General features: G+C 34.2%; 3 protein-coding genes across 4 annotated transcripts in view; 1 reads left to right on the forward strand and 2 right to left on the reverse strand.

The window, feature by feature from the left end:
* Positions 1–4,261, reverse strand: part of LOC125220901 (U-box domain-containing protein 3) — a 4,374-nt gene extending 113 nt beyond the window's left edge. The window contains exons 1-5 of the mRNA XM_048123033.1: positions 3,993–4,261; positions 2,856–3,025; positions 2,297–2,573; positions 2,023–2,139; positions 4–1,819 (exon numbers count right to left, since the gene is read on the reverse strand). Of these exons, the coding sequence (XP_047978990.1) occupies positions 4–1,819; positions 2,023–2,139; positions 2,297–2,572 (2,209 nt within the window). The 5' untranslated portion in view covers position 2,573; positions 2,856–3,025; positions 3,993–4,261. The remainder of the gene's footprint in view (positions 1–3; positions 1,820–2,022; positions 2,140–2,296; positions 2,574–2,855; positions 3,026–3,992) is intronic.
* A 9,384-nt stretch (positions 4,262–13,645) lies between these two features.
* Positions 13,646–16,923, forward strand: LOC125218579 (FRIGIDA-like protein 3). Of its 2 annotated transcripts, XM_048120267.1 has the most exons (4): positions 13,646–13,682; positions 13,888–15,554; positions 15,703–15,878; positions 15,958–16,923. In XM_048120267.1, the coding sequence occupies exons 2-4, from the start codon at positions 14,012–14,014 to the stop codon at positions 16,708–16,710; spliced, it is 2,472 nt and encodes an 823-aa protein (XP_047976224.1). In that variant the 5' UTR covers positions 13,646–13,682; positions 13,888–14,011; the 3' UTR covers positions 16,711–16,923. The 2 variants fall into 2 exon arrangements, with proteins under 2 accessions (XP_047976224.1, XP_047976223.1); XM_048120266.1 differs by lacking the exon at positions 13,646–13,682 and having other exon boundaries at positions 13,696–15,554.
* Positions 16,924–17,214: 291 nt separating this feature from the next.
* LOC125217899 (rho-N domain-containing protein 1, chloroplastic-like) lies at positions 17,215–20,138 on the reverse strand. Its single transcript, XM_048119470.1, has 2 exons — positions 20,018–20,138; positions 17,215–18,398 (listed from the first exon to the last, which is right to left on the reverse strand). Exons 1-2 carry the CDS (start codon positions 20,055–20,057, stop codon positions 17,317–17,319), a joined length of 1,122 nt encoding a protein of 373 aa, XP_047975427.1. The 5' UTR covers positions 20,058–20,138; the 3' UTR covers positions 17,215–17,316.
* Between the last annotated feature and the right edge of the window lie 1,929 nt (positions 20,139–22,067).

A 22,067-nucleotide genomic window follows, 5' to 3' on the forward strand; every position in this document is an offset into this window, starting at 1 on the left:
TGCCGGACTGAGATAATGCCACAAGAGGTGGAACAGCTCCTTCTTGCAAAATACTTCGACAGTATTTAGGACTGTTGATGCACAGCTGCAATAGTATTGAAGCTGCATTTTCCTTTCCTCTTTGTGACCCTGTATCGACTATCTCAACAAGTAATGGAATGCCCTCTTCTCGAGCAATTGCTGAGCATCCCTCTGCAATGGTCGACAAATTTGAAAGAAGAGCCACAGCTTTATCAATCATCTCTGATTCGGGATCCAACAATGTCACCAAAGGCTTCACTGCTCCAGCTTGTACTATACGAGCCTTATTCTCATGAAAGATAGATAGGTTAAATAACGCGGTTGCAGCGTCTTTCTTTCCTCTGATAGTACCTGTTCTTAAAAGATCAACCAAGGGTTTGATTGCCCCAGATCGACCAATCTTTATCCTGTACTCATCTAAACGTGAGATACTAAAAAGAGCAGCAGCAGCATTCTCTTTGGCTCCTGCATTTCCAGTTTTAAGAACATGAATTAGTGGTTCTAGAGCACCTTCTTCCGCAATCCTGGCCTTGATGTTTTCGTTTATAGATAAATTCAAAAGAGCAGTGACAGCGTGTTCCTGTGTTTCCTTGACATCTGAGTGTAAAAGTCCAATCAACGGGGCAATAGCCCCACATTCACCAATAATGATGCGGTTTTCCATATTAGACCTCACAAGAAGCCGTAATTCTCTGGCGGCTCCAGTTTGTAGTTCATTTGAAACACTCTTCAGGTTGTTGACGAGTTTTTCCACATGGGAAGTAGAAGTCAATACATCATACCCGGAGTCAGATTGAAGAGACACAGCTCTAGATGGAGTGTGTTTTCCATTGACAACCATTTCACCCATTGTTTTGGCACTGTGCTGCCTTCCATGTGAAGAATGAGAAGCCCCACTAGCTTTTTTAACAAGGGAAGTGGAACAAGCAGACTTTGTATCATCTAACTTATCAATCGCATTTTCCTGCTTACTTGATTTACTTGCATTTTCAGTTTCTGCTGTTGCAACAGAATCTATGCTGGACACAGCACTGGACTCTGACTCACTCCGGCTATGTACATATGAATGCTCAGGAGAAGACTCATCGAGTTTCTCGTTCACCCCTCTGGAACCGCGATTCTGAGTCTCCAAACTGTGTCCAAACGAGGATCCAGATGCGGAATTACCACTCTGCGGAGGACATTGGCTATCATCTTCATGACCAGCATGCTCAGAAGGGGGACGAACTCTTTCTATTTCAGATTTTTCACACTTGCTACCAAGTTCTAGATTGTTTTCATTGCACCAATTGGTTATGAGAGCTTTAACGGTGTTATTGGGGATAAGATTCTTATGGGAGAGCTTGTAACCGGTTTTGGGGCATATCCCAAGTCTGTTATCCAACCATTTCTGAATAGCAGCACGCTCATAAGTTTGGCCCGAAGCAACAATAACGGGATCTAACATAAGTTCCAAAGACAATGGGCAGAGGAAATGTGAAGGAATCTGAATGCCACCTATGGCTTTAAATTTCTCGAGATTAACAACATAATCACGAATGTGAGACAAAAGATCAACAATATTGGAAATGTGATCTAAATCCCCTTTTATGTCGCTGCCTTCTGCTTTTTGTTTCTCCTTCTCAAGTGCAATATACTCATTCAAAATTTCATCACTAGATGTCAGGTTGAAGGTCTCAATGATGTTTATAAGCTGCTGAACACCAGGAACTTTTCCGTCTTTTTGGCTTTTCAGAATCTCTTCGATCTCTTCAGCTAGTTTCCCTAGTTTCAGATTCTGACACTCTTGCACAGAAAGCTGAACATGATACATTAGTTAACTATTCTCTTGTCATTAACTGCACTGTATCATAAAGGTAGAAATAAACTCCCACCACACACGAAAGAAGCGAACTCAAAAACAAAGAAAAAAATAGAATGAACAAGATTGCAAAATATAGCAAATGAGTATATAATTGAAAAGGGACGGCAATGGAGCAAGGCTCTGTAATAACTTCTTACCTGCACATGTGCTAGGGTCGAAGAAGTTGATAATGATTCAAATATTTTGCAAAGAATGCAAGATAACTTGACTGAGGCAATCTGGATGCTCAAGAGCAATGGCTTACTTTGCAGTACCTGAAAACACAGATTAGCAGTATATTTTAGAACTGTAGTAATTCTCGGTAGAAAGAGTCTATCATTATTGATTTCCCATGATTAACACAATGATTTTATGTGATTATATTTCAATTTAATTGGAGAATCAGGTCAAGTGCAATCAGAAGGTACTCACACACAGTAACTTGCTCGTTCTTGGGGACCATTTCTCAAGGAACTCTCTGGCCTCATTCACAGCTATATCCAACTCTTCAGATTCTTTAAACAATGCTTCATCCATTGGTGCTTTGTGATCGGAAACATCATCAAGTACCGGTTTCAAATGCTTCAACATAGAAACCAAATTCTGATAATCCTTCTCAGCTGGCATCGTACTGGATACGCGGCATGTAACCAGATGAATGAATCGAGAAATACTGTTAATAAGACATCTTAATGGTGTCAAGTCCATCCTGTTTGAATGAGGAAAGATAATCAGAACCATAGAGGGATATTTTTTTCAAACTAAATAGATAAATATTTAAGGAAACAATTGGACAACATGATTCAAGGCTTTTTATTTTTCAAGCTAAACAAAGATTTTGCACACTTCATTCATTTATATCGGAAAGGTTCTTGACAGGTCAAATAAAAATTTACTAGCAACGGAATGGCATAAAATCAAATTCCAACAGTACTTGCAGAATAAGGAATTAAGGATTGCTAACACAAGTTATACAGAAATCGGAAATTACCAGTAATATAAATGAAAAAATATTAGGGCTCTGGAGAAAAATGATCAACCACCAATGCATCAAGCAACCACAACGACCGAAAGTTAAAAGGTTGCACTTTGAGGCCACTTAGAGTTGCTCAATTAAGGTAGTTAATTGTGATGGGAGCCCTCGGAGCCAATCAATCCCTCCTAGAGAATACAAGAGATAAAGGAAACTGTTGTCAGTAAAAGATTCACCCTAACAGAAAGTATAACTCCAGATTTATCTATCTATAGGCCTGAATTCATCCACACAAGAGATAAGTAAGATAGCACAGATTCATCTCCTCCAAGCTTAAACTTTATTGACAACAATGCCACTCCGTAAATTTCTAGAAATACTAATATATCGAACAACACCGTTACAATTGAAGTTATTGGTGGATACTGGATAGACATATAAGAAGACCTCTTCCAGACACATGAAAAAAAAAACAGAGGAAATAACAACTTTTATAGACAATTAACTGTACATAACCCCAAAAACCAGCTATTGTGTGAACTCATATATGGAGATGACATATGCAAAATTTTCAATCATAGAAAATGACCTTTTCTGCATCAGATAAATTACCTAAGAAGTCAACTAGTCCTACAACATGAAATGGAAATAACAGCAACACACAATAGTTTATTGCCTCCTAAATGAACCAGAGAAAAGGAATATTCATGTCAGCTGCCATTTAAAAGGTTAAGCACATGCTATTAGTTTCAACTATTTTTCACAACAAGACTCCTAAAATACAACTCTAAATCATTCTTCAATTGCTGCAGGCCAAGAGCATATCAATTTTCAATGTTCCACGCCAGAAATAACTACTCTTTACTTCGTTGTTCACACCTAAATAACGGCAAAATCGTCAACAAACAAAAGCATTTCAAAGTGCTGACGTTTCAGGAACAGGAAGCACAATGATAAGAACAAAACAAGAGATAATGAAATCTCCATAGCCTTCCTATGCCAATGTAGCTAAACTCACACTATACTCCGACAATCGCAATATGTTCGACAAAAAGCTCAACAGAACATGCAAGAATTCAGGACTCCATTAAAACGCAATATTGCTGAATTCGAGAAAAGAACTATAGAGTAAATCCCCACGAATTGGAATTTCACCTTTGTAAGAAGAGTGTAGAAGAAATTATACACAAAAAACTAGATCTTGATGAGGTCCAAAAGCAAATTCCGGAAATCCCATAATTCTTGATCTCTTAGCCGTCAAGAATCAACTGCGGGATTCCACAAAAAAAAGAAAAAACAAATTTTTTGCTCGTTTTACAAGAAATCTTGCCACCCCTCTTCGCTCTGCTTCATTTCTGGAGCTGGAAAAATCGAGAAAAATAATATTGAAGGGATCCGAAAAAATTAAGAGAGAGGAGGGGAATCTGTGGGCCCCGGTTTATAGCTGCAAATTTGTACTTGGTGGGGGAGAATAATTTAATGAGGTAATTATGAATTGGTTGTCATTATTAATTAATTAGGATAAGGATTAAGAATTACTATGAGGAATCTGTCAATCATGATTATAAGATGGAAATGAAAAAGTTTGGACCTTTTTCTATAAAAATGATATCCAATAAGATCTTTCTACAAGCAAAGCATCATGGAATTTCTATATATATTTGTTGTTTTTTACATCATTTTGCTGTCTCAATTATTTGTTGTACTTTATTTAAGTATGGTTATAATTTTTGTTAGTACTTGCCTTTCTGTATTAGTACTACAAGGTTATGTATATACTCCTATGGTAATTTAATCAATCGTGAATTACACAGATGTTTTGTAGCAATCTTTTGAATGAATGTCAATAATAATAGTATAAAGGAATAGATTATCTTTCATGAAAAACTATTAATAAGAGTCACAAATTTTTTACCAGGTTAGGGCGGAACTATCGTACCTGAGGTCGATGACAACTCCAAAATGCAAATAAATTGAGCGGGCCGATAATGAAGTTGGTCGGCCCCTAACTTATATTGAACTTTATAGATGTTGGTTTCCTATGTTTGCATACAATTAATTTATAAGAACTTGACATACTAGTCGCTAGATTTGGCATTCATTTGGTTTCATGTATGAATGAATCAATAATGCATTTTTCATATGGAGGAATTGTGATTTGTGATATGGTAGAAAAGGACGGAGGCTTTCTGGTATTTTCGACATCCAACTGCGTATATCCGGCAAATTTAATAATCTAATTTTGGACTATATAAAATGTCAAAATCAGTTGGTCAGAGTGAAAATAAATGATGTACCATAATCTTACCACATGTAACAATAATGTGTTGGGGATTACCAGTAATAGAAAAATGTTCATTGAAATTCGTTTTCCACTTCAGTTACCAGAATATTCTTGCTAATTAGAATAACAAATGAACTTTTAATATAGATCATATTCTCTTTAATATTTTATCATCGAAGACGGTTTACTAGTATAGTACTTATAAATTAATTAGTTATGAAGTTCACATTAAGTATGTACGTGGCTTTATTTAAATATCATATTATTCTACAAATTATTATATTAATGATCTTTAATATAATGTGAACTAATTAATGTTTCGTTGTATGACAGTTTAGATCATCTACAGCGGCATGCTCGTTCGTCCGTGCCGATGGCAAGGACACGTCCGTACTGCTCAGCGGCACAGTTTAGAGCATCTGCAGCGGCATGCTCGTCCATCCGTTCTGGCAAGGACACGTCTGTGCCGCTGAGCAGCCTTACGTGGCGGTACGCGATTGGCCAACGACAATTTCATTTTTTTTTGTAATTTTTTTAAAAAAATCGAATTTAATTTAAAAAAATCATTTTTAAAGTAAAAAAAATTCCCACTTCTCGATAAATTATATCCGTTTTCTACACACTTTTAATTTATTTTTCAAATTTTTTCTCCAAAATTCACATTTTAATTATGTATTTTTATTTTTTAGGATTTTAATTATGTAGTAATTTTTATTTTTTAGGATTTTAATTATTTAATTTTTATTTTTTAGGATTTAATTATTTAATTTTTTATTTTAATATATTTTTATATTGTAGAGATATTTTTAGTAATTGAAGTATTTAAATTGAATAATACAATAGTAGGACCTTTGAGCTTATCCTTGCGGAAGAGCACGAATGTGGATGTTGTGCTCTTGCCTAAGGACAGGGAAAAAAAGTGGGTTCGGACCCATCCCGTGTTCTTATTTAAGAGCATGGATGGGGATGCTCTTACAAGCTGAAAGATTCGTAATAAAAATTTATTCTAGGGTTATAATAAATGTGAGAGGTGAGCTTAGGTGCCCTTTTATTTTATTTTTCTTCAATTATATAGTGTATTTAACAGGCTAACTAATGTTCCCTACAATCGCAAACGAATATACACTTTGAATTCAACAAGTAAAAGAGAAACAGAGAGAAAAATAATTAAAATATTATTAATGAAGAATGAGTTTCGCCTTACTAGAGAAAAAAGAGTTTCTAAAATTAGAAAGTATATATTCTTATGGGACGAACTAAAAATTAAATAGTTTATATTCTTATAGGACGGAGAGGGAGTAGTATATTTTAATCGTAACCCAATAAATTATACTATTATCTATAAGTAATGTCTCATAGTGTAAATGTACGTAAAATGAGACATTTAATAAGTACTTCCTCCGGTTTATAGTAGTGTAGTCATTTTGTCATTTTAGTACGTCCCATAATAGTGGAGTTATTTCCCTTTTTAGTAAAAGTCAACACATTTCTTCTCGCTTACTTTACTCTCTCTGGAGTACTTTATTCTCTCTTCACTTTTCTACCTTCTTCCTTTCTTACTTTATTTTTCATTTACTTAATTCACTTAACACAATTTTTTTTAGTCTCCGTGCCAAAAAAGAAATATCTCCATTTCTATAGAATTGAGGGATAGACATCTCAAAATTGCAATATGACATTAATGAAGGGTGAATGGATAATATATAGTAGTATTAAAGTTAGATAAAAAAATGTATTTATTGCATTCATTATTTTTTACATGTATGCACAACTCTTTCACGAAATGTGAATATTTTAAATAGTCGGTGTCGGCTACTTTTTATCCAAGTTCGTTTTTATTCCATAAATTATAAAAAATAAATAAATCAGTAAAAGTCTAAGCCGGCAGCCATAATGTCGAAAAATAAAAATTTGTACGATTGAGAACAGATAATGATAAAATATTGAGGTGGAAAATGAATTCCACCCTAACAACCGGCAGCCAAAATATCGAATCTGTCATACATATACTAATATAGTGAGTGATATTTATACATTTAGATAATATATTTACACACCTAAATATTTTTCTCCTTATCGTATATATTTTTAAAATAAAAGTTCAAAATGATGGTTATATTACACTTTACATATTATGTAGTCATTAACCATCAGTTCTATACATTGAACAATGTTATAAATATTGTTAAAAGAAATTACTAAGTTAAACATGAGTTATTGAATTAGAACACAAGACGAATTTGTAAATGGGTATATATGTGATCAATATTATATCCCCAATTTATTCAATACAATAAGTTAACTGTGATCATGATATATGAGAAATAATTTATAAAAGTGGTTCCAAAAGAAATAAAAAGTGGCTATCGTGATATATAATGTCAACATCGAGCCAACTATATAAAATTGGTGTGCGGAGTTGTTGTACCCATTTTTTCAATAATCTTAATATTACTAATTGGATGCACAAAGCTTGACAGCTAATCAAATAAATTGCTCCTCAATTTGTGACATTATTTTATTTTTTTTATGCATGGTGATGAATGTAATACATTTTGGATTTGGAAATGTGGCAGCTAGGATAATAGCGACAGATAATACTATGCAAATAAAGTTGATATTTCATCATTAAGTTGGTCACTAGGTGACAAACCCACCTTCAACATTTGATTTGATATTTGATGGCCCTTCTGTTGAATATTATTCGTGCATTTCTATAATTTAATATTTTCGATTAATAAGAAGTCCAAAGTAGCCTAGATTATTACATGTATGATTGACTTGGACCTAAGAAGTTTAAAGAAGCCTATAGAGTATATTAAATATGATTGACTTGCACCTATACAGATGGTGACATTTAAACTTAGACAAAACTATTTATAAATATATTGATCAATTAATTATAAATAGATAAATGAGTTATGTGTCCCCCTCACAGTGTTGTAGCACAGGAGATCACTGTATGTAATTTTGTTTAATGGGTTATTCTGGTTAATTAATTTTGCTTTATTTTTTTTTTTTAATAATGGGAGATATATTGGGCTTTAGACATTAATATGGGCCTTGAAAAGTATTTTCGTGGAGTATATTTTAAGTATTGGGCTTAGCATTCATTTGACCTTAGAAAGTTTTGCTTTTAAGCTTAAAAATAAGTTTATAGGATAGTATTATTATTTTTATAGCTTAGAATTTTATTTTACCAAACTTTTACGAGTGCTTATAAATTGTTTAAAAGAAATTATAAGATGTTTTAAAACTTATTTATATTTCTAACTTATTATCGTTTTATAGTTGCTTCATCGGAAAAAAGGAATTTTCCAAACACTTTGTGTGGTTTTCTTACTTAACAGTTAAGAGTTGAAAATGAGGGAAAATTACACTTTACTACTCCTAGTAGTATATCCTAAGTTCCTAGCCATAGGCTATTTAGTGAAAAATTTCGCATCCTTGACAACTAGAATAGAATATATAAATATCTGAGTACTAACCAAAAATACCACAAATTATAAATAATTATATTGAAATATACACCCTTTGTCGGTCCGTCCCCTATTACGTGTCTACTTTTATTCATTTGAGACATCCCAAATTAAATACATATGTAGGGATGCTTAAACGGTTCTCCAGTTCTCGGTTAATCGGAATTGGAACGAACCGACCGGTTAATTGAGGAACCGGAATTGAATTTTCCGATTTCGTTTCTGATACCGGTTCCAACTTTTTAAATAAAATCGGTTCCAGTTCGGAACCAGAACCGACCGGTTCCTAACCGGAAACTGGACTATAATTCAATTTTATCTTTTTTTATAATTTAATATGCTAATAAATCTAACTTAATTGAATTAATTTTGAATTAAAGTAAAATAGTTTGAAATATTGAGTGATTTATATAGATTTTAACAGGTTTAGATTTGCAAGCTCTATTTCTAAAGTATTTAAACCGTAATACTTTGAATTTACAATTATTTCCCCTATCCATTTTTTATAAACTAACTATAATGAGTAGTACATCATAAGTTTGTTTTAATTTCCAAATGAACTTATATAAATACAATATCATTTCATATGATTGAAATTTAACTTTATAACAAATTTATGTAATAATTCATTTAACATATGATTTTAACATGTTTTGTGAATAATTTATTAACTGTCCCGTTATAAACCAAACAACAAGATCAATTAGTATTAGAAATTCCATTGAATATTTGTTTAGCCAAAAAAGGGAAAATGGAATTCAATTTTAAACTTATTTTTTTAAAAAATTGCTAAAGTTTAGAACTCCAATTTTTTTATTAAAAAATTATTAACATAAACTAGTCCGACCTACAACACTTGGAATTACACTTATCCATATATGAATATTATTGTATTGTCGGTTTGTATTTTTTGTACATTTATTTGAATATTTAGGTATTATTTGTTATATTTCTAAACGTTGGATTATTATTTTTTTAGTATTGAACCATTTAAAATTATAAATAAATTCGGATTAAAATTACACATCGGTTCTGGTTCGGAACCGGAATCGGCCGGTTCTTAACCAGTCGATTCCAGTTTTAAGATTTATGAAAATTTAAAATTGGTTAACCGGTCAACTGGTCCGATTAGAATCGGAACCGGCCGAATAAGCAGGTTTATACATATGCATCAAAATATTAATAACTCGGATCCTAAAAAGTTAGACTAAAATACATAAAATATGAATACCAACAAAAATACCAAATTATGAATAATTATATTAAAATATACCCACTTTTGTTCAATCTGAGACATCCCAAATTAAATACATATGCATCAAAATATTAATAATTCAGATCCTAAAAAGTTAGACTAAAATACATATATTAAATACATATGCATCAAAATATTAATAATTCAGATCCTAAAAAGTTAGACTAAAATACATAAATATATAAAAGGGGTGATCAATTGCTAACTAATTAGCAATCCCCAACTAAGACTAAATCTTAGCTATTAGATTAGAAGATCTAGTGGTTGAAATAATGTCAAATGAATTATATTTTTAATTAAGAAAATTAATAAATAAAATTAAATGGTATTAATGTCAATTCCTTCTCATTAAAATCATCTTAAAACTTTAAATATACGTAACTTTCTCGATTTAAATTATTTTTTCACAAAAAAATATATCAAATTAAAGATAATTTTATAGAGTAAACTTCAAAAATGGTCCCTGATTATGGGTTTATCTCGAAAATGGTCCCTGGACTTTAAAAATATCACCAGTAATCCCTGGACTAAGGGTTAATATCAAAAAAATGTCTTTTTGCACTGTTTCGAGACGAAAATGTCATTTTGAAGGGTTTTGGGGGGTTTGGGCAATTTGGTATTTTTACACTTTTAACATTTTAAATATGATATTATTTTAGTTTTGTACTAAATCTGATATTATTTCAAAATTATCATTCTTCTTCCCTTTTGTCATCCTTCACTTTGTTTCTTTATTTCAATATTAGATTTAATTTATAAAATTATATTTTAAATTTTAATTTTTAAATATCAATAATTTTTTTAATTAAAATTATTAATTCATGGACACTATAAATATTGATTAAAACTATTAATTTTTTTATTTAATATACTCCCTCCGTCCGTTTTTCCATTTTAGTCCGTCCGCGAATAAAAGTCTCGGTTCACTTTTACCATAAATGGTACTAGGGTCCCACCTCCACCTAACTCCTTTCACTCACATATCATTTAAAACTAATATATACAAGTGAGACCCCTATTCCACTAACTTTCTTCCACTCATTTTTCTTAACATTTCTTAAAACCCGTGCCGTAAACAAATGGGACTCTTATTCGTGGACGGAGGGAGTAATATTCAGCTGAATTGAAGAAGCACAGAAAAATAATATTAATCATGAGGGAAAAATAAATGCTATTCTATTTAACCTCCGTTCGGTTGTTATAATTGCTTGTGATTGAATATTATAAAGTTGACTAAAATTTTTATATAGGAGTATTTTTGTTGGAATTTTTTCTAGTCATTTTGATTGTTTTCAAATTAATAAACGAAAATTATATTAGTCTTACATTATATGCATATTTATTTCATAATAAATCGTGTTATATGAACTATTTATGATTAAAGCTATTAAATATTGATTAAAACTAAGGCGTAGTCATATCTTGTTAATTAAATATTAGACACTATCAAATACTTCATCCGCCCCCATTAGGAGTCTCATTTCTTGACGGCACGAGTTTTAAGAAATGTTAAGAAAAATGGGTAGAAAAAAGTTAGTGGAATAGAGGTCTCACTTGTATATATTAGTTTTAAATGAAATGTGAGTGAAATGAGTTAGTTGAAGGTGAGACCCTATTACCATTTATGGTAAAAGTGAACGGGGACTCCTATTCGCGGACGGACTAAAATGGAAAAACGGGACTCCTATTCGCGGACGGTGGGAGCATTGATTATGACTATTAATTTTTTTTATTTAATAATTCTTATAATGAAAAATTTATTGATATTTAAAAACTGAAATTTAAAATTTAATTTTGTAACATTAAATCTAATATTGAAATAAAGAAACAAATTGGAGAATGATAAAAGGGAAGAAGAATGATAATTTTGAAATAATATCAGATTTAGTACATAACTGAAATAATATCAGATTTAAAATGTTAAAAGTGTAAAAAGACTAAATTGCCCAAACCCCCCAAAACCCTTCAAAGTGCATTTTCGTCTCGAAACAGTGCAAAAGGACCATTTTGATATTAACCCTTAGTCCAGGGACTACTGGTGATATTTTTAAAGTCCAGGGACCATTTACGAGATAAACTCATAGTCCAGGGACCATTTTTGAAGTTCACTCAATTTTATAAGGATTCCAACGACATCTCAATTGCATATGTTCCGACGACGTTCGGATGATGAAATTTGATATTTTTTATTTTAGTTTTCGTAAATGTTGATAACCAAAATTTTATCAACAAATACATCAAAAAATCTCAATAAAACCATGTAAAAATTTCAATAAAGATGTGTTGATATTTTCTTGTACTAGTATTGATATTCTTATGTCATATTGTTGATATTTGTAATACACTATGTTGATATAAAAAACATTCACGAAAATTATCATATGGTAACATAATGACGATATTACCCTTTTGTTGATATTTTGTTTTACTATTTATTGAGATTCGTAAGATTTAATCTCACCCACTCATTTTAAAATCTAAGGGTGGAGATTTGGTCTTGATTTTGGATTAGGGTGCTTATAAGCATTAGAATATGACCCAATATATGAATACCAATAAAAATACCAAATTATGAATAATGGGTGCGTTGTATTGCTAACTATTTAAGTTGCTAACTCTACTAACTCATCAATACAGTGTATTAAAAATGTTAACACGGTGATATCAAAATGTCAACACATTATATTGAAGTTCAACAAAATTATGTGTTGACATTTTAATATTGACATTTTTAATACACTGTATTGATAAATTAGCAAGTTAGCAACATAAGAAAGTTAGATCACACTCCTATGAATAATTATATTAAAATATACCCTACACCGTATCATGTGTCCACTCAATGGCGGACACATGAATTTTACACCGGAGGTTCCAAACCACATAACACAAAGAAAAATGAGGAATACATAGAAAATAGACCAGAAAAAAAGAAATAACACTTTCCAATGAGAAATACATAGAAAATAGACCAAAAAAAAAAAGAAAAGAAATAACACTCCTAGGTTTCGAGGCCATCAGGACTTCTGCCCAACTGCCAAACCACTTGAGCTAACACAATAATACTCGATTTCATATGTAATATAGAATATAGATAACGTCAAAATTTATGGGGTTCCAGTGGCTCCACACCCAAACACGAAGGTCCGCCATTGTGTCCACTTTAGGATGTAAACTATTTGTTTCATTTCTTTCTATAATTTTTATAAATGAACCATGTATTCCACTTTAACTCATTGTCATATATGGTTATATGAACCACGTATTGTACTAGCTCATTTAATTCAGTACACTTTTTTTTTTCTAATCATTTTTATTATATTTTGAAACCAAAGAACAATTATACTGTTCAATTTTGTTTAAAATTTTCTGGAGATTGACGACTCATATTTTTTAATATTTTCTGGAGATTTTCTAGTAACATTCAATTTTATTTCAATTTTTCAAATTTATCGATTTTATCTGTATGAACTTTATCTCAACTTATTAATGTCATCTAAATAATCAGATTTGTATTGATTTTAATTATTAAAATTTCATTTAAATGCGATGCATCAGAAAATTAAGAGAACCTATTATATGACAATCAAGTGCCTAGTCATACATAATATGGGAAATTTCCTTAAAATTTTAGCTTTTAGTAGTTATCTTATTGAAAATTGATACATATAAATTTTATAATTTTGAGGACATGGAAATAATAATATTAATACATATATCACTTTAATTGTCATTTATGGAAATAATAATATTAAATGCAATTTCTGTCGCTTGGTTTTAGCGGAAAAATAGGCTTTCGTGGTTAGAGATGTAGATCAAGATTTAATGTACGTATATTTCCACAAAATAGCAATTTCCATCTGAAGAAGATTCAAACATATCAATGGATTTGGAATGGATTTCATGAATATGTCCACAATATGTTTCCTATTTGAAATCGTTTCGCAATTTTTTGTATAAATCGTTTCAAAATCACTGCCTCGTCTCTCTTAACTTTTTTATTTTTCTCCTGTGTTGAAACCCTAATTGCAGCTTATTTTGATCGTACGTTCTGCTTGTATGAATTGGCATTGCTGTTTCTGTGCATGCATAATCGGAGGCTGTGTGATTAGTTATACATAGGATTAGTTGGTGTGTGCGTGTGGATTGCTGCATAATGGAGGAGTCTGTTCCGGCGCCGACCGTGATCATGGATAGGGTGCGGCAGTGGAAGGATGTGGGCGAGAGTGTGGTTAAGGGTTTAGTGGATTGCTTCTCGGATATTGAATCTCGCGAGGAGAATTTGAGGTCGGTGTTGGCGGATTTGAATGAGAAGGAGAGGGCGTTGAGGTTGAGGGAGGATGAGTTGAGATTGGGGAAAGAAGAGTTGGATGGGAAGCAGAGGTTGGTTGATGTGCATATCGTGGAATTGGAGGTGTCGCGGGGTGAGGTTGATGCTCTGCGGGTGAAGGAGGCCGAGGGGTTGAAGGAGATTGAGGAGAGGGGAAGGGAATTGGAGAAGAGATCAGGGGAATTGGTGAAGCGATTGGGGGATTTTGAGAGGAGGGAGAAGGAATATGATGCGTTTTGTGATGGAAAATTGAGAGAGCTAGCTTCGAAAGAGGAGGTTTTTCGGAAGGAGAAGGCGAAGTTGGTTGAAAAGCTTAGGTTAGCAAGTGAGAAGCTTGAGGAGAAACAGAAGTTGGAGCATGGGTTTATTCAGAAGTTGGAGATGACAGTTGAAACACTAAGTGGAGTTAAGGTGGTTATGGATGACAAGTTTAAGGAGATTGAGTCAAGGGAGGAGGAGGCCCATGCATCTCTGACCACAAGGTTGAACGAGGCCGACTTAATCGGAGAATCATTGGAGAAAAGGTTCAAAGAGCTTGAGGGTTTTGAGAAAGAGCTTAATTTGTCTCAAGAAGATAGACCAAAAGAGATGGAATCAGAAGAGGGGAAAGAAACTAAGCAGCAGACCTCGGAGCTTCAAAATAAGCCTGAAGAAAAGAAACAAGAGCTTGGTTTGATTGCTTGTAAAAAGGAAAATGACAGCAAAGAGCAACGCTCTATGGAAAAGAGTTTGAGTTGTGTAAGAGAATCTGCACAAACTTGTGCAGAGGAAAATCTTGCATTAAGCGAGCTAGTTGCAGATAAAGGGGTTCATTTTGAAGAACAAGGACTGAAACAACCAATTGTAATTGATACCACTGATGCTTGTTTAACAGCTAAACAAGATGAATCTGTAGACTCAAAACATGCACTGCACAAGAAGGTTTTGGTAACGATTATTAGTTGTAATGGGGAAGACTTGGAACTCATGAATCCAAACATTCATAGAGTCCTTTCACTATCTTCTGATCCAGCAAAGCTAGTTTTAGAAGCACTGGAAGGGATTGATGATACCAGTTTGGGGATACTTGATAAGGACAGGAGAGCCACAATCATTCTGTTAGATTTATTAACCAAACTGTCGCCTAAGATCTGTGATAGTGTTATTCACGCAGCAATTAAACTAGCACTCACACTTTTACGGAAATTGAAAACAAGTATTAGTGTTGAAAGTTCGACAGAGGCATTGGCATTCTTGCATCTCTTGACGGCATATGGTATATCTGATTTTTTTGACAGAAATGAGTTATTCAGTTTTCTAAAGTTGGCTGATAAACATAAACATACGCCAGACTTGTGTCGCACCTTCGGTTTCACAGAGAAAATTCCTGGTATTCTTTTTCTCCTGTAGCTCCCTTTACAATGTTTACATAAATTTTTCTTCCTTCAAGTATATAGTAGGAGTAGTGTTAGTTTGTACATCTTGTTGCATTATAATATCATTTGTTTGCTGAGAAGCATTATTTTCCTATCTCATAGATTATATCAAGGAATTAATAGATGAGAAGCGGTTTCTTCTTGCGAGCACCTACATTCATGAGTATCAGCTTCAGAAAATGTTCCCACAAGCAGCTGTCCTCAATTCTTATGCAACACATTTCAAGTTAGCAGCAAAGGCACAATGTAAAAAGGGACACAACACTTCTGCAGCAAAGGTACCTTACTACCCCATAAACCTTGTATTGTCTCTAATAGCTAGACGAAGCTCATAGATTCCGATGCATTTGATATTAGGACAAGGGGAAGGAAACTGAGATTGCTGCTCTAAGTCTTGCAATCGAGCATATTGTCAAGTACGGGCTTGAATCTGACTACTCCCCGAAGGCCCTCACAGCAAGAATAAAGCAATTGGAAGCGCCTCAAGCCGGTTCTAAAAGCAGAAAGGGAAATCCACCAGCACCCTCTAAAATAAAAAAAGAGGGTGTATGCTATGGACCCCAACAGCTAAGTAAGAAGGCACGACGAAAACGTCGTCGGGAGGCTGAAAAAGCTGCAGCTGATCAAAAAACTGCTGCCGAAACATCTGCTGCTGAAAAAACTGCTGCCAGCCCCCTAAATCCTCAAATGGCGCCTAGCCCTGGTTCAAATAATGGGCCATCCCCTGTCTGCATACAGCCTCCTCAAGCCGAAAAATCTGCTGCCGGCCCCCTAAATCCTCAAATGGCGCCTTGCCGTGGTTCAAACAATGGGCCTTCCACTGTCTGCAGGCAGCCTACTCAAGCCAAAAAATCTTCTGCCGGCCCCCCAAATCCTCAAATGGCTCCTTGCCGTCGTTCAAATAATCGGCCATCCCCTGGCTACAGACAGCCTCCTCAACATCAGTCGATCAATCCGAGAATATATCCAGCTGTTCCTGTGTATCCCTGGGGTCCTGTAAATTTGGTTCCGATGCCCCAATTCCCCGGTCCTCCTCACAAAAGACATCGGGCGAACACCTGGGGTGAAGAGGGTGGATCACATGTAGGGCAGTTTTCTAACCAATATTGATGGATCAATCAATCCTCTTCTAACTTATTGGAACTGGTAAATGAGTTGCTCTCTCCAATATCTTTCTAGTCTCACTTCCCAAGCACATGCCAATGCTAACTTTTTTTTAGAATGCTAGCTTTGTTATTTTAATGAAGGGAAAGTAACGAGTCAATTCGGAACTGTCGAATATTACACTTTTAACGGTTACGGATTTTGATTTTTGTTGGTGAATTCCCTACATTGTTGTTTGAGTTTAATTTTGAGAAAACAAAAAAGAAGAAAAAAGAAGAATTGACATCGAAACAACGGCATTTTAAAGCAAAAAAAAAGTGAATTTTAAATTTGAAATAATCCACAGAGATCTTATTTTTGCAATAAAAATAAAGTTTTAATGCCGGTTCATTTTTAATTTACTCTGTTGAAATAGGAGTTCAACTTCTGATGCTCAAGAATATATTTTCCTTTTTAGTGATGACAATTTGTAAAATAATTTTGTAATAAACTAATAATGCGAGGTATGAATTCATTTTGAGAAGTATTAAAACAACTAATAACTCAGAAAAATCCTAACAGTAACAGAAAGAGCAAAAGAAAATCTTCATCGTATACTTACATGATCAATAATTACACTGATCCACCACTCAGCAGCTCAATCAGTTCACTCTTTTTCAACTTGGAGAATCCTTTCATGCCGCGTGACTTCGCAAGGGCTCTCAGTTCAGTCAGCTTCATTCCGTGCAAATTGCTGGCTTCATCCACATCATCTTCTTTTGCTACATCATCATGCTCCGTTTCAACAATGCCGGATATTTCATCAAAAGCATCCAGTTCTGAAGTGAGAGGCTCGTCAGATTCTGAATCGTATTCTACATCCTGGATATCGTCATGATCTTCTGGTTCCACATGACTCCACTTTCTTTCACTGTCCACATTGTCCTCTGAGGCAGAACTAGCAGAGTCCTCGGTATAAGCAGGTTGAAATTTGATTTCAGGGACTGGAGATCTTTTACGGAAGTTTGACTTTGGTCGGCTGAGCCGTGGGACTGGGGTATCTTGCGCCTCATGCTTCACACTACTAGTGGAGTTTGAGTCTGAGATGCTTGTGCTTCTTTCCACTCTCAACTGACTGGTCTGTTCGTCCTGATCCAGGATGAAGTCCCTGCCATTAGCGGTGGTGTTGCTCTTCTTCCCTTGTTGAACTGAGTGTTTCCTCAAAAGCTTGAGTAGAGAATCAACAGTCTCACTCTCTTTGCTTTTTGCTTGAGACTCCTCAATTTTCTTTCCTTCCTTCATTGCTGCTCTTTCACGTAGTTGAGCCTGCACCTTACGGAATAATTCAACAATTTCCTTTTCTCTAGGACCAGTAGTCGCAGTTGCCTGATATTTATGGTTGGAGACAGAAAGAGGGAGTCCATTTTTGGAGGAGAGAGTTTCAGATTCTTCGTGGTCTTCATATTCTTCTCTCGTTTCATTGTGCCTATTCCGATTACGGGAGTATCCATGCCTTTTTTGGTTATTAGGGAAATCCGGGTTTCTCCTATAGTTGCTAGAACTTGCATTACACACAGATGATGTGTACCTAGAAACACATTTCAAAGGTAAAAACTTGATATCAGAAACGAGCTTGTGTTCACTAGGTGATAAGCACAGTGCTTTTCCAGAAATTCCAGAGCAGGGAAGACGACTGCCATCAGATGGCCCATATCCTGCAATCAAATCAGTTAAGGATGTCAAAACATCTTTAGTTCCCGACTAATACACAGGCAGCATATGATGAAGTTTCCAAAATCGACTTTGGGCATTGATCCTAGCAAGAGTCCCAATGTTAAGAAGTAAGAACTTATTGCAAGTAGTGAGGCAGAATTCGTAAAAAACAATTAGAGTCATTCTGGTGGGTGGAAAGAATTTGGAGCAATAAATTGGCAATGTTAATTAGTATATAGACTTGAACTTAAAAATAGAAGTTTATTTAAAGACATGGCACATTTTTAAGCCAATCATCACATCTCAAGCAACTTATCAGACTTTGGAGGTGGATGGTCATTAGGAATCAATCATTAAGTGTTTCACCAGTTTTAAACAGTGCCTCTTACAACATAAGCTCATTAAAAATGACTCACTCAAAGAATCACCGGAGCACACAAGATATATATCCCATTCTTGCCCACAAGACTAAGGTGACACAAAAATAAAGTGAGAAGCTATATTTTAAACAGATAAGTTTAATAATAATAACCCAAGGAGATCAAAACAATACTTGTTTCCTTTTATTAAAAACTAAAATGAAACCTTTACTGGAATTGGAAATACCTGTTTCCTTTAAGAACAACGCTTGCAAGCGGACAAGAATGAGAAAATTTACCCAGTAGGTAAATTGGGAATGGGTGTAGATGTTTGCATAATGAGAGTAATAGAGTTGAGAGTTTACAAAGTCAAGGACTGTTGAAGAGGGAGAAATTTTGGCTATCAAAAAGGGCCCAGAATTGCAGGAACAAACAACTTCCAAAAAGGGACATAATTGAAGTTGAACAATAGTGTATATAAGTTAGCAAATACAGCCACTGACTGGGTGGCTTTATTTATTAATAACTCAGATATTTCATCTCAATTTTATTAAGGCAACATCTTTTATTTTCCAAGACAAGTTTACATCACGAGCTAAGCAGAGGATGTGGTAATAAAGAACAGAAACTTGTACTGAATAAAAGCTTCCTAATCTTCAAGCACAATTGTTTATTTTCCTTTGTTATTTTACTTGGAAATACTACGGGATTAAGTAACGAGCAGACAATTGCAGCCCATAACAAGATATGGTTCTTCTAGTATCACTGATAGTACATAATCACCAACCATTCAGAAACTTCAATCTGCAAAATCCACAATAAAATCCCAAATTCAATTTAAACTACTTTCCAGATTTCTAGTCCAAATGGCATACAAACAATAACTACTAGAGTGGTATACCCAAACTATAAGCTGTCAGTTGATAGCAAGTCACAAAGTGCTATACCCCAATAAATAAAGTGTTCAAGCTCTAAGACACTAAACAGATAACTCCACCCTACTCTGACCAAACCAATAGAACCAAAATAAATAAATTATGCAACAGCGCATTTCATCAAACAGATAGCGCGCGCATCTCAAACAAGCATAAAACACAACATTATCCTCAAGCAATAACAAACTTAAGCAAAAAATTAAATCTTTCATCGACTTACGGTGCAAGACACCCTCGAAAATTCAGCAAAGCCTTCGTGCAAGAATGTTAAGAGTGCGTCATATACACACATTATATATCAATATATATGCAAAAAAAAATACTTACCAGGAACGGTTTTGGAGATTAAATGCATAGAGTGTGACATTGTTGAACAAGCTTCAACGCAGGTTGTTGAATTGAATTGAATTGAATTGAATTGGGGTTTTAAGCTGGTCGACGATGAGGATGAAAGGATATTTGGGCCTATTGGAATTCACCTTCGATCAAAAGCCCATTAAATTTTTTCTTAAAAGCCCATTACTACTACTATTATTCTATCCATCCTATAAAGTCGAAAGGATCACCTACAACAAACCCTAGAACAAATCCTAAAACACATTCACAACAAAATAAAATAACCTACCATCACTTACTAAAATTGTTCATGTTTATAAGATTATTTTATTTTGTTATGAGTGTTTATTTAATTTTGTTGTGAATGTGTTTTAGGGTTTGTTATAGGTGATCCGGTTAGGTTTGGTACATTGAAAAGCATGTTTCGAGCAAGTTTTGCGTGAATAGAATCTTGTTTGTATACGGAAAACTCTACAATCCACTTTTAACCCGATTCAGTATTATTCGAGCAGTTTCGCACGAATAGAATCAGTATATTATTACATTGTGTTTGTTTGTGCATTTAGAAGATGTTTTATAAACATTTAAATGCATAAGAAGTAAACAAAGTCTAAGTCTTTTGCTTAGTAGACCGGTTGTGGGCGACGTCCACTTTAAGGTAACACGGTCAGTTCTATGCAATGCTTTGCAAAAGAGAAAGAAGAATTTCACAACCTAGATAGTCTTGGCTACCTATCGTGAAAGGTTGCAATGTAAGTCCGCATATTTCTAAGCCTTACTGAAATAAGATGACATTGGTGTGGTATAGCACTGAACGGATCTAACAGCAAGACGTGTCTTTATGCTATCTACTGAAAGGCGAGGTCTTGATAAATACTAGTATTTCTTAATCTACATATGTTAGCATTGAGCATACGGTATTGATTATGCACTACTTTGACTTATCAAATGATGCGGGTTTTTCGCAACCCAATAATCCCGATATATTGGGTAGTGGTGATTAATATCTAGCGGTGCTAGGATTGCTATTATGTTGAATTGTGCGCGAGGTGAGTCTCGTTTGATGATGTCCTCAAGATGAGCTCGAACAAGGTTTTATTATTCGGAAAACTGGTCAGTTGGAGTTTTATTACTCTATGAATAATAAATAAGTATTTCCTGCTAAGTCTACTCTTGGAATTAATAAGATGTTAATTAATTAAGTCCATAGCAGACATTAATTAATTAATGGACATTTATATCTTAAGCGCGGGAAATAAATAATATAAATAACGGAAACCCGGATTTGGATGGGGAGGTCAATATTACTTCTGTAGTGGTTGCTCGTAATATTCCAATATAAGCTTGTATTAAATTGTGGGTTCAATTTAATTAGTAAAAAACTAAATGGGGTGAGCCCATATCCAAAACCTTCCATAGATCCTTGTATGGACCCAAAAAGAACTTAATATAAATAGGAGAATAAAGGAGACAGAAGATTTGATTATTCATTATGAAAAATAGCGTCCGTGCCTTTCAAAGAAGGGACAATATTTTTTCTTTTATTTTCTCCTCAGTGAGAATTTCAGCTCCTCCTCCGTGAGGAATTTTCTGTCTTCTCTATTTGAGCCCTAGTATTTTGATAAGATCAGTCCACCCTGATATCGAGATACTGTTCGGGAACCAGAGAGAAGATTCGTGGTCTAGTATTGAAGATCATCACGCGGAGAAGGCGCGAGCAATCGACGATTCTTTGGAGAATCAAAATCGGTAACTCTAAACCGTAGAAATCATGTTTAGTATTTATATTTTCTAAGCATGAATTATTTGTGTTCTAGCATGCAATTATCTATTTAACATGTGAATTGATTAATCGCATAATCGGTCAAATAGATCCTTATCTGATTTATTTGTTTTGTACAAGTCTTTCGCTTTGCAAGGGGCACCAAACCCCATCAGATCCCTTCCCAAAGAAAGTTTGTTACGTATTTTCATTTCCATTAGGCTTCGTTCGATATCACGGAATTGAGCATGCAGAATTGGAATTGGAGTTTCCAATTCC

This window comes from Salvia hispanica, chromosome 4 (assembly GCF_023119035.1).
Source record: "Salvia hispanica cultivar TCC Black 2014 chromosome 4, UniMelb_Shisp_WGS_1.0, whole genome shotgun sequence".
In the NCBI taxonomy this organism is placed as follows: domain Eukaryota; kingdom Viridiplantae; phylum Streptophyta; class Magnoliopsida; order Lamiales; family Lamiaceae; genus Salvia; species Salvia hispanica.

What these genes read in the sequence shown, in the direction of transcription:
- LOC125218579 (XM_048120267.1), top strand. Translation starts at nt 14,012, where the DNA reads ATGGAGGAGTCTGTTCCGGCGCCGACCGTGATCATGGATAGGGTGCGG. An exon ending in TTTCACAGAGAAAATTCCTG is followed by an intron (nt 15,555 to 15,702) that starts GTATTCTTTTTC and finishes CCTATCTCATAG; the next exon opens with ATTATATCAAGGAATTAATA. An exon ending in ACAACACTTCTGCAGCAAAG is followed by an intron (nt 15,879 to 15,957) that starts GTACCTTACTAC and finishes ATTTGATATTAG; the next exon opens with GACAAGGGGAAGGAAACTGA.
- LOC125217899 (XM_048119470.1), bottom strand. Translation starts at nt 20,057, where the DNA reads ATGTCACACTCTATGCATTTAATCTCCAAAACCGTTCCTG. An exon ending in AATCTCCAAAACCGTTCCTG is followed by an intron (nt 18,399 to 20,017) that starts GTAAGTATTTTT and finishes ATTTGATTGCAG; the next exon opens with GATATGGGCCATCTGATGGC.